Source organism: Eumetopias jubatus, unplaced genomic scaffold (genome assembly GCF_037043125.1).
Source record: "Eumetopias jubatus isolate StellerSeaLion01/CBP00866 unplaced genomic scaffold, mEumJub1_p1.0 scaffold_10, whole genome shotgun sequence".
Classification (NCBI taxonomy): domain Eukaryota; kingdom Metazoa; phylum Chordata; class Mammalia; order Carnivora; family Otariidae; genus Eumetopias; species Eumetopias jubatus.
The window spans coordinates 28,593,599-28,605,630 of NW_028274816.1; the positions used below are offsets into that span (position 1 = coordinate 28,593,599).

Genomic DNA, 12,032 nt, shown 5'->3' on the forward strand with positions numbered 1-12,032 from the left:
TCCCTGGATTCGGCCTCGGGAGCACTGCATCCGACACGACAGGCCTCCCCTGGCCATGGCCTCACTCTGCCCTCATTTACCACAGCCTTAACTGGGCTTGGCTGCCCTTCTTTAGGAAGACACATTTGAGTGATCATCCTTTGTCTTTAATCTTTTAAAGACAATGACGTTGATGGTTTTTAAAAATTACAGTAGTGATATATATTACAGAAAAATTAAAAAACAGAGTAACCACAAAGAAGAAAAAAAACACCCATAAATATCACAACTCAGAGATAATCATACCAATGTCTTGGTGTATATCCTCCCACAATTTTTTTTCTATGTGCATATTATACTTTAAAACCAACATGAACTCATCATAATCTTTTAACTTGCTCTTTAAAAATTATGAGCATCTTTCCAGGTCAAACATTCGTTGATATCAGCTTTAACAAAAATCACCTAATCTACTGTTGGTCATTTCACTGGTTTTCTTTTCTTTCTTAAACATGACTACACACAAAGCTAAACGTTTGAGCGCCTTCTTAATTATTTCCTTAGGACAAATGCCTAGCAATGGAACCACTGATCAAAACGTATGGATGTCTTAACGGCTCTTTGGATATCCTCTCAGACTGCTTCTTGGAGAGGCTCTTCCGGCTTCGACCTCCCTCCCTGCTCACCTCCCAGTCAGAGCTCTCTGCATGGCCTCCTGGCTGTATGGGCACCTCCCAATCACCACGGCTGACAGGTAGACGGGCTCTTCTAGAAGGTGCATCAACAGTGCCCCCTGGCATCCGAGGACATTCCACCGGGCCAGCTTGTCACTGCAGGACAGGGAGCAAGTCCGGTCTCCCCGGCCGGGCTTCACTCGGAGCAGTCCCACCTGGTGATATGCAGCACCAGGCTTCCCCGAGTCTCCAGCTTCTCCTGGCACACATTTGGCTCCGGTTCTATGAACGTCCACCACTTTGGCACCACTGGGGGCCATTCCGGTGACAGCGGCCAGTTCCTCTGCAGTAAGATGAGAGCCACTGACACTTGGTGGGACTGGGCCACTTTCCTGATGGCCAAAACTCTGATGGTGGGCCACACTGTCAGGAATCCCAGGCTCATGCCTCATCTTTTTGGTCACAGGACTACCCAGGTCTTCACATTTCTTTTTATCTTCAGGATCTTCCAGATCACCACTGGCTTCTACTGATGGGTTATTGGCCCAATCTCTATGGACAGGACAGCAGGGCTGATCTTCAAACTCAAGCATTGGAATGATGGAGGCATCCCCACCTGCAAGAGAAGGAACCCCTTAAAAACCAGTGGTTCTTAAAGTGAGGCCCCCGGACCAGCCACATCAACATCCTTTAGGAACTTGTTAGAAATGCAAATTCTTGGAACTCACAGTGGACCTGCTGAGTCTGAAACTCTGGAGGTGGTCCGCAGCAGTGTGTATTTTAACAAGCTCTCCAGGTCATTCTGATGACAGGAGAACCACTGTATGAAACAAAGTTTAATTCTATTTTCTTAGCTGACCTGAGATGAATTAGGAACACTTGCCCAAACTTCCTGAGTAAGAATCCTTTGTGGCTCTATCCTACCTAGACCCAGTGAGTTAGAAACTCTGCAGTGGGGAGGATCTGGAAAGCAGAATACTTTAACAAAGATCCCAGGTAATTCTCATCACAGGAAGTTTTGGAAACACTAGCTTAGACCAGGGTTTGTCAATATTCCTAGTATTGACATTTTGGGCCAGATGATTCTTTGCTTGGGGGCTATCCTTTACATCAAAGGATGGTTAGCTAGCAGCTCCCTGGTCTCTACCTACTAGGTACCAATAGCACCCCCCAGTCTGACCATCAAAAATGTCTCCAGGGGCGCCTGGGTGGCTCAGTTGTTAAGCGTCTACCTTCGGCTCAAGTCATGATCCCAGTCCTGGGATCGAGCCCCGCATCGGGCTCCCTGCTCCGCGGGAGGCCTGCTTCTCCCTCTCCCTCTCCCCCTGCTTGTGTTCCCTCTCTCACTGTGTCTCTGTCAAATAAATAAGTAAAATCTTTAAAAAAAAAAAAAAGTCTCCAGATGTTGCTAAATGTCCCCTGAGAAGCAAAACTGTCCTGAGTTGAGAACCCTTGGTTTACAATGAGCAGTTTCCCAAGTGCATTTTGTGGAATGTTATCCCGTGAGATGCTTTGGAAAACAAAAGTGGGAGGTTGATTTCATGGTTAAATATTTGGTAAAAATGTTCCCAATTTCCCCATTTTGGAGATATATGTGCATATCTTCACAGTAAAGACTCTGCAGTGAATTATACAAGTGGTGTTTCCCTGTGCTGGGTTAGAGATTTCTAACCTAACTCTGTGCTTAAACAGAGTAACAGAAAACCAGAGGTTAGTAAAAAGCACAGCTTCCCCTTGAGAAGGGAGCTACTTCTTCAAACACTAACCTAGTGTGTTGCTTTTCTAAAGTGTGTAAATAATACATCTGTAGTCTTTTATAACCTAAGAGTGGGAAAGGCAAGAGATGGAGAAGGGGGACTGTTGCCAGAGAGGCTGGCTGGTGGAGTTCCAGAGACCTCACAAGGTGACAGTGACTTTGGAGAACTGACTCGGGCCCACCTCCCACTCCGAAGGCTCGGAGATTTGATCCAGACAGATGCCTAAATCTAGAGGCTGACTCATGCTAATAAAACTCACAAGTAAGAGTCTGAAGCAGCTAACCCAGGCACCAAATTATCAATTAGTAATGAGGACTAAAGGCAAAGGGAGATGGACAGACACGTTCTCCAGGTAATGTTCTTTCCTCCTGCAGACAAACCATGCATGGGCATCACAGTTCACAAGATGACCCATCAGCCCAGGGCAGTTAGGTCAGTAGTTCTAGATTTTGATTTCACAGACCAGTAAAATTTCCAGATTTTATGATCAACAGAGGGGGTGATCAATTTTGTATTCCATCAAGCAAGATCTTTAAAAATCCTAATTACCACTACTTATTTTTTTTCTCTAATTACCACTATTTAAAATAAAAAGACAAAAATCTCATAACCTTTCCATGGAAAGAAATTAGCTTTTTGAAAAACTCACTATAGTCCTGATTTTTCCCATTTGGCTATGGACCAGCCTGTAGACCAGATTTATGTGGTCTAATTAGTTGGTCAGGCTAGCTGTGATCCACAGATCTATCTCTCTCCAGCATAAGCTACACCCGCCATTGGATCAGCCAAGTCCTGGCTATTCCAAGTGTGGTCCACAGGCCAACACCACTGACATCATGGGGACTTGGTTAGAAATGCAGAACCTTAGGCTTCATCCCAGACCTAATGAATTTGAATCCACATTTTATTAAGATCTGTGGGTGATTCATACGCATAATACAGTTTGAGAAGCACCGAGTTAGGAAACATCCTTTTTTGGACCAGGTTATCTGCTGCTAATAAGAAAGCACGGATGAGTCCTGCCTATCTCTGTATATAATTTTTCTGGCCTTTGATTCAACCAATTCTTTTCTGATAGACTCATTCTTCCTTAAGCTACATTATATTTCTGATTTGAATTATGATCAAGTCTTGACAGCTCTTCTGTCTCTTCGGAGCAAGTAGTACCTATATCTGCTCTAACTGCATGTATTAGTTTTAAAGTTTAATATTTACAGGACAATATTATATCCTTACTTCAAAGGTTTTAGGGTAAGGAAATTTTACTACCATACCTGAGCTGCTGTCTAAAAGGAATAGAAATTATTCTCCATTTTCAAGACAAAAATACAGTGGTCACCCCTAGGCTATGTCTGGTCGTCCTGCCTGATGCAATCACAGCACCCGAACATCCCCTTATAACTCATAAAAATTTAACTGATCATGACTAGATCCACATTCCAGAAAGGATTCTATGAGGCTAAGCAAGGGATCAGTCTTACTCACTGCTATATACCCAATGTCATACTGTACCTGACAAGCAGTAGAAAATATCTGTTGAATGAATGAACAGAATGAGTTTCAGCATAAATCACTATAGAACTCAGGGCTTTGGACTTCTAAGCCCAATTGCTGGTTTCAGACCTTGTGGGGTTTCACCTTGAAGCTTCCCAATCCTGATTGGGAATCGAGAACTGCAATGTCGTTCCTTGATGGAGAAGTGATCAGGCCCCGTGGCCTGTTCAGAAAAAGGCACTGTCCACTGTTTGCAGCTACACTGCAGCCAGAAGAGCTTTTTTGAGAAATATATCTATGGATAAGAGGACATAAGTAAGTAGACAACGTAACATTAATCCAAAGGCTTGACTATACTTACAGGGTGTATGGCTGGAGAAAAACACAAACAAGAGGTCTGGTCTGAGTTTCCACAGCCCTCTCTGAGTTCCAGGGACAAAGATGCTATCCTCCTTCAGGGCGGCTGCCAAGTGGAGCTGATGGAGAAGGTACCTAATGGGGCACAAGGTGTTATCAGAATGAACAGCCAATCTCTGCAGTGAAGGGAAAGACTCTGGCTGGTTGATGACTTTCTAAGAGTTACTGCAGACCGATGGGACTGGCAGTGATTTGGAATTACGAGAATGATCTAGACCAGTGATTCTCAAAGTGTGGCCTTTGAACCAGCATCATCTGGAATTTGTTAGAAATGCAACTTCTCAGGTCCCACCCCCGACCTGCTGAATCGGAATCTCCGGGGGAAAGCCCAGCAATCTGGTTTTTTCATAAATGTAGGTAATTCTGATGCGCATCAAGCACGAGAACCACGGTCTAGACCAGGGCTATTCAAAGTGTAGTTCACAAACCCACATCATCAATGTTACTTGAGAGCTTATTAGAAATGCAAATTCCGGGGCTCCCCATGGCAGGCTAAGTCACATTCTCTGGGGATGTGCCTTTACCTTTGGAAACTCCTCCTGGCTATGACCTCAGCATGGCTATCATTGAGGATGTCTCCTATGGCAAAGACAGGACACTAGTGAAGACATACAGAACCTGGAAAGGCCCTGTTTCCTAGCAGTAGAACGCAGCGGTTTCCCCCGGCAGCCAGGACGGCCATGTAGCTCCTGGAGGGCTGTCAGGAAGTACTGCAATCGCTGATGGCAATGCAGGGGTTCCTCAACTCAGCACTACTGACATTTTGGGTTAGAAAATTCTTTGTTGTGAGGCTCTGTCCTGTGGAAGGTAGGATGTTTAGTAGCATTCCTGGCCTCCAACACCAGAGGCAGGAAGTATAGTATCGCCCTCCCCTGAGCTGTGGCAACCAAAAATGAATCCAGCCACTACCAAACATCCCCTGGGGGACAAAAATGTCCCCATAGCTGAGAACGACTGATTTATCGGAAAATAGCTGGAGGAAAGGGATCCAAGTCTTTAGTACCCTGACATCACACCTGAGCTTGGGGAGATACAATTCCATCAAATTCAATCCACAGTGGTCCTGGCACACAGAAGGCAAGGCTGGGAAAAGGAAAGCAAACTTGGGAAGGAATCTGCTAACTGGATGCAGGAGGTGAAGATGCCAGATCTCTAAGGGATTTCCACAGTCTTTTCGGTGCCCAAATCTCCATCTAATTCGAGATTGCTTTTGGGGGGGCTTTGGACCTAATGGGAAGCAGTTAAGTCCAGGGAACTTTTGTTTTGCCCATGAAAATACTAGCCAACTTCCAATCTATGCAGAAAGCATGTTCCTGGTGGCCTTTGCCTCCACTGTGTATTCTGATTCATAAAATGAGTTCTGTCCCTCCCACTGGAGTGACGGGGGAATGGGAAGGTCAGCCACCTCAGTGATGTGGCCCCCCACTTTTTAAAAAATATTTTATTTATTTATTTGACAGAGGGAGACACAGTGAGAGAGGGAACACAAGCAGGGGGAGTGGGAGAGGGAGAAGCAGGCTCCCCGCTGAGCAGGGAGCCCGATGCGGGGCTCGATCCCAGGACCGTGGGATCATGACCTGAGCCAAAGGCAGACACTTAACTGACTGAGCCACCCAGGCACCCCTGATGTGGCCCCTTTAACAGGAAGAGAGGAAAGGACAAAATGCAGGGTGGTTTCCAAAGCTCCCTAGACAGGCGTTGTTTAAACCCTACCCGGGCTTACCGCTCTTCCTCATTTTGGACTGGCCTATGCATTTCGTTCCTGTTCCCATTGAGACAACTTCCTTTGTCACTGAGAGGAAAAGAACCAATCATTAAGTGAGCTCTTATAATGTAAATGGTCCCCAGCTCTCAGGTTTCACATGCGCACTCCTCCAGAGCATTCCTATAGGCTGACCCAACCCAGGGCTGTGGTTCAAGCACCGCCAGCTCCCACCACAAGTACTGCCCACCACTGCAGCTGACACCAGCCAGGACTGTCCCTGCCCGGCCATGAACAATTCCCCTACCATCTCTGACAGGGGGAGGGGAGCGTTGGGAGGTGAACCTTGTGCTCGTCTGTTAGTGCCGCCGCAGGCCTGGTCAGCTGCAGGTTTTATCTTCACCACAGCTGCTAATAACGTCCACTCACGGTTGGGCTCAGGCTTCCCCTGCTTGGGCAGCCTGCTCCTATAGTGCTCGTAACACAGCTGGGCAATCTCATCTGCGGTCCACATGGTCTGAGTTAGTGCTGAGCCTGATCAAAAACCACAGCCATCAGAAGTACAGAAAAGAGAACCAACGCAAGATGCTACAACTCTTGCCCAGGTGCTGCAACAGGCTTTCAGGGTAGCCTGACTGCATTCATTCAGAGGTTTTTCTACCTCATTTTCTTCTATTACTTCCCTGTCCCCTCTCCCCCACTCTTTTTTTTTAAAGTAGGCTCCATACCCAGCGTGGAGCCCCACGCAGGGCCTGAACTTGTGACCCTGAGATCAAGACCTGAGCTGAGATCAAGAGTTGGAGGCTTAACCCACTCGAGCCACCCAAGCGCCCCTCCCCTTTTCATTTTTAAGGAAAGATCAACGTCCCAGATTCCACCAACCCCAGAAGACACCCTATTTCTTAAAGCTGTTTCTTTTTAAATGTTGGACATTTGACATATATCTAATGAATCTGAACCTACTACTCAAAAATAAAAGTGCATGAGAGGAAAGTATCCTTGCTACTCCAATTTTCATTTGGAAGTAGCATGTCAGGTACTGCAGACCTCAGCTGCCTTTGGGCAGACTCTAACCATATAAGGTTTATCTTTCTGGGCAGATGGTCTTCTTTTCCATCCTTTCAGACCTTTCATTTTTCTCTTCTCCGACTTTCTCCTAGAAGACTGACTCTTTATCTCCCACTAATAAATCTCCACTGATGACCCCCATCAAGAAAATAACGCTTTAATTTCTCCTATAATGTTTTAAGAGGCAGGTAGGAGAAGTGACAAAACCCAGAGCTTTCTCATCAGTCGAGCGTTCTCCTCAAAGGATTTTTGTGCTGGAGTTACCCTTTCTGTGTTCTAATCCTGACTTTGCTACCAACTGGGTAGATTACCTAACCTCTCTGTTTCTGTTTCTTTATCAGTTAAAACAGGGTAACAGTAGTATTTAATCTATGGGTTATTGTGAGGACTAAGTTATATAAAAAGCAACTTCTACAACGTGAAGCACTGTTAATGTAAACCATGATTAATATTCCAAAAAAAGGAACATTTCATGTTCCTGATTGTCTTGAGCTCCTTGGGGAGCAAGGGAGCTGCAATGGCAACGTAAAGCCAACGAATAAAAAACCATTAAGCAGACCAGACCTGAGAGGCTACTTCACTAGAAACTCTTCTATTCTTGTCCCTATGCTCACTCAGTGATTTCATTTGGACTCAAACGTATGAAAAGCTTCTTAGCAGAATGAGATCATATGGTGATGGATACAGCTCAGCATTTTTTGTTGTTGTTTTAAAAAAGGCTTTACTGAGTCCCAATGCATGCAGCTTCTGAAAACTGCTATTTCTACAATAAGCCTCCAGCATTGAGTTAAATTAATTAAACAAGGAGGCCATTAGATTGATGCGGCTCTAATGCTATGGTGGCCTATGTAAGCAAACCACGATCTAAGTCTGTACATGCCTCTAAGTTAAAAAAGCAAAACGTGGGGCGCCTACGTGGCTCAGTTGGTTAAGTAACTGCCTTCAGCTCAGGTCATGATCCCGGGGTCCTGGGATGGAGCCCCGCATCGCTTCTCCCTCTGCCTCTGCCTGCCACTCCCCCTGCTTGTGCTCTCTCTGTATCAAATAAATAAATAAAATCTTAAAAAAAAAAAAAAAAGCAAAACGCTAAGGATAACCAATCACAAACAGCCAACCCAGGCTTAAACTTTTGCCAACCAAGTAATTTCCTTTCTTGCTGCACTCTGTTTTTTTTTTTTCTTATTTTAAAGATTTTATTTATTTATTTGACAGAGAGAGAGAGACAGCGAGAGCAGGAACACAAGCAGGGGGAGTGGGAGAGGGAGAAGCAGGCTTCCTGCAGAGCAAGGAGCCCGATGTGGGACTCGATCCCAGGACCCTGAGATCATGTCCTGAGCCGAAGGCAGATGCTTAACGACTGAGCCACCCAGGCGCCCTCTTGCTGCACTCTTTGTAAGTCTCTCCCCTAGCTCTGATCTGCAGTGTTCCTAACCACTTTTGGTTTGGTGCTAACTGGAATTTATTTTCGCCCTCCCCCCAAAACTTAAAATTTTTAATATGCCTCAATTTATCTTTTAAGAGTTCTAGTGTGGAGGCCTGCTGCTGCAATAAATGGTCATGCTAAATCAGACCACAGTGATGGAAAACCAGAATCTGGCCAGAACTGACATAAACTGTGACTTTAAAGTCAGAAAACCAGGGGGTCATGTATCCCTCCAAGCAAAAGAAAAGCATGGGAGATCCTAGAATCCTCTATTTGGAAAGGATCTTCCCCTCTCATTTCAAGGCATCAACGTGAAATTAAGCCAGAGGCACATACCATGAACCACAATTGCCAGGGAAGACAGCACTTGCCAAAAGTAACGTTGACTCCCTACGATGATGCAGCCCAGAACTATTCCATCCTCTCATTCACGTAGCTGTCTGGGTGAGCGTGCACAGGAGCTGCAATGAATCAATGTTTTGCTCAACTAGGTCCACTAAAATCCAAATCTCCAAATCCACTCTCTCTTAGGTCTTGAGTAACTTCATATGAAACAACAGCTCGGTTAAACAGGCATTTCTTTGCCCACAAGACCGTATGTTGCAATACTTGCAAAAAGAGTTTAAGAACCCACTTCCTTTTCAAACAGAAGTTAAGGCAGGTCGGCTGCCAGGGTAGAAAAGGCTTTGGCCTTAGCACCGCCCCCCCCCCCCACCAGCCGCACCCCCTTCTCGGAAGACTCTAGAGCCGGGGTGGAGCCCGGTCGGCCAGTTACCTGACAGGCTCTAGGCTCGTGAAACAGCGGCAACCTGCGCGCCTGCCTCCTCGGGTGGCGCGGACGCTGCTGCGGGGCCATAAGTCCCGCGCCCGCCCGCGGCGGATACTGGCACTTCCGGGAAACGGGACGCGCGCCGGGGGAGGCACGGTCCTTCACACACAAAAGACAGCATTGGCAGCTCACCCAGCTCACCCAGCAGCCTTGGGGCCCACCCACCCCCCACTTGCACGCCCTCGGCCGCCTCCCGGACGCTCCCCTCCCACCTCCAAAGTGTGCGCCCTCCGTGGGAGCGAGGAGAATAGCCATAAATGGCGGACGTGACGTCACAAAGAGGCTGGTCTTTCAGGCCCCGCCCCCAAAGGCGCGCAGTGCACGCTGGCCCTCGTAGTCCTTCTGGGCAAGTGGTCCTGTGGAAGCTTGACTCCTTCGTAAGATGATTCAAATAGCAGATTGAGGTCGTATCTTGGAATACTAGTCTGAATTTCTGTCTAAAACAGCGCTGTCCCACAGAAATAAAATTTAAGCCCGATAATGTAATTTAAAATTTTCTGGTAGCTATATTTTATTTATTTATTTTTAAAGATTGTATTTATTTGAGAGAGAAAGAAAGAGAGCAAGAGACAGCACGAGCGGGGAGGAGAGGGAGAAACAGACTCTCCAAGGGGATGAAGAGCCCGACCCTGGGCTCCATCCCAGTACCCTGGGATCATGACCTGAGCTGAAGGCAGACGCTTAACCGAGGAGCCACTCAGGCGCCCCTACATTTTAAAAAGTGAAAAGAAATAGTGAAATTAATTGTAATCCTATATTTTATTTAGCCTAGTGTGTCCAAAGTCTTATCATTTCAGCGTGTAACCAATATTTAAAAAAACCGAGATATTTTACACTGTTTTTTTCATACTTAAGTTTAAGAAATCTGGTGTGTGTTTTACACTTACTATACAACCTAATGTGGACCAGCCACATTTCAAATGCTCAATAGCCACATGTGGCTAGTGGCTGCTATATTGGATAGTGTGGGTCTAAAACCTTCAGGTTGCCAGGAACAGTAGTATAGCTTGTCTGGATAATTCAGGAGCCTGTGCCATCCAGCAGTTGTATACCTCAGTTCCTAAAGATGAGAAATTCATTTTTCTTCTTGGCACCCCTCAAAAGTTAGAGGAGACAGGAGTGCAGCTTACTTGACCCCATCCTTCTCTCTAGTTCAGAGGAAAAGGGCCACAGGCCACCTCCAAGGCTAAGGACCCTGCTCGTCATTCCTTTCTCTCCAACATCTTTAATCTGCAACTGCCTCCCTTTTATGCCTTTAAAGAGGCACCGATCGGGGCACCTGGGTGGCTCAGTCGTTAAGCATCTGCCTTTGGCCCAGTCCTAGGGATGGGCTCCCTGCTCAGTGGGAGGCCCGCTTCTCCCTTCCCCACTTCCCCTGCTTGTGTTCCCTCTCTCGCTGTGTCTCTTTCTGTCAAATAAAAACTTAATCTTAAAAAAAATAAAGAGGGGCGCCTGGGTGGCTCAGTTGGTTAAGCGTCTGCCTTCGGCTCAGGTCACGATCCCAGGGTCCTGGGATTGAGCCCCACATTGGGCTTCCTGCTCAGCGGGAAGCCTGCTTCTCCCTCTCCCACTCTCCCTGCTTGTGTTCCCTCTCTTGGTGTGTCTCTCTCTGTTAAATAAATAAATAAAATCTTTAAAAAAAATAAATAAAGAGGCACTCATCCTGGGGAGGGTGGGTCATCAATCTCAGAGATTGGTACCACCATTAGTCTAGTCAAATAAACTGTAAAGTGAGTCACCTTCCTTGTCATTTTCTTTCCCGTAACCCCCACAATATAATCCACTGCCAAGTCCTGTTGATCTTAACTTCCTGTCTCTTGAATACATCCATTTTTGTCCATTTCCATGGCAACAATCCAGTCTGTCTTCCCCTTGGATTGCTATGCTAACCTCTAGACTCACCTTTCTTTGCCCAACTCCAAGTCTTTTTCACAGAGCAGCCACACTGCTGTTTTAAAAAACACAAATGTGATGTCACTGCTCTGCTTAAATACTTTAGTGGCTTTCCAGCACTCTCAAAATACAAAATCCCATAGTAAGACTCAGAGATTACTCAAAATCCCATACTAGGGCTCATACCCCTGTATGACTAGCTTCCTCCTCCTTCATCTGGTGGCATATTTTCATGGGCTTCTGTAATCTAGTGTCATTGGCCTTTTCTATTCTCTTTCCTACCTCAGGGCCTTTGTGCTTGTTGCTACACCATGGAAAGCCCTCTCCTTCTTTGACTAGTTAATGCTCTCTCTTCTTTCAGATCTTAGATTCTAATGTCCTTGGGGAAACCTTCCTTAACTAGGTCTATTAGAGTTTCTCAATACCTCATGGACCTCTCCTTCAAAGGATTTATTAGAACTGCCATTTTACACAGTTAAAAAATGATTTATTAAATGTCTATTTTCCTTACAAGCCTAGAAGTTTGATGAAGCTTGAGACCATGCCTTTCTTTTAACTCCAGTACAGCAGTTAGCAAATTGTAAGCCTTCTATGTTGAAGGAGGTAATGAGGACTTTGTAATTACAAGCCTTCTGTTCCTTCTGGCTTTCATCCTATTTGTCATTTTTCCTGCCAAATCCCACAAATATATTGTCTACTGCTTCAGTTCATCTCTGTCTCCAGCCTCCTTGAGGCCAGACAGCTGGCTTCTGCCCCCAGCCTACTACTAAACAGCTCTTTATTTTTTAAAGAAGAT

General features: G+C 45.8%; 1 protein-coding gene across 13 annotated transcripts in view; it reads right to left on the reverse strand.

Moving 5' to 3' along the window:
* The window catches only part of ADAT1 (adenosine deaminase tRNA specific 1), a 49,898-nt gene extending 40,285 nt beyond the window's left edge, over positions 1–9,613 (reverse strand). For 10 of the 13 annotated variants that reach the window (XR_015769149.1, XR_015769148.1, XR_015769147.1 and 7 more), the window contains exons 1-7: positions 9,290–9,524; positions 8,851–8,975; positions 6,369–6,557; positions 6,045–6,113; positions 4,846–4,900; positions 4,266–4,396; positions 666–1,269 (exon numbers count right to left, since the gene is read on the reverse strand). Coding sequence is in view for 5 of the 13 variants with exons in the window: in XM_088027495.1 (XP_087883621.1) it covers positions 666–1,269; positions 4,266–4,396; positions 4,846–4,900; positions 6,045–6,113; positions 6,369–6,537 (1,028 nt within the window). In the remaining 8 variants the exon portion in view is untranslated. Of the gene's footprint in view, positions 1–665; positions 1,270–4,265; positions 4,397–4,845; positions 4,901–6,044; positions 6,114–6,368; positions 6,558–8,850; positions 8,976–9,289; positions 9,525–9,555 lie in introns of those variants that run through there. The other 3 variants (XM_088027493.1, XM_028093321.2, XM_088027496.1) reach the window with 3 other exon arrangements.
* Between the last annotated feature and the right edge of the window lie 2,419 nt (positions 9,614–12,032).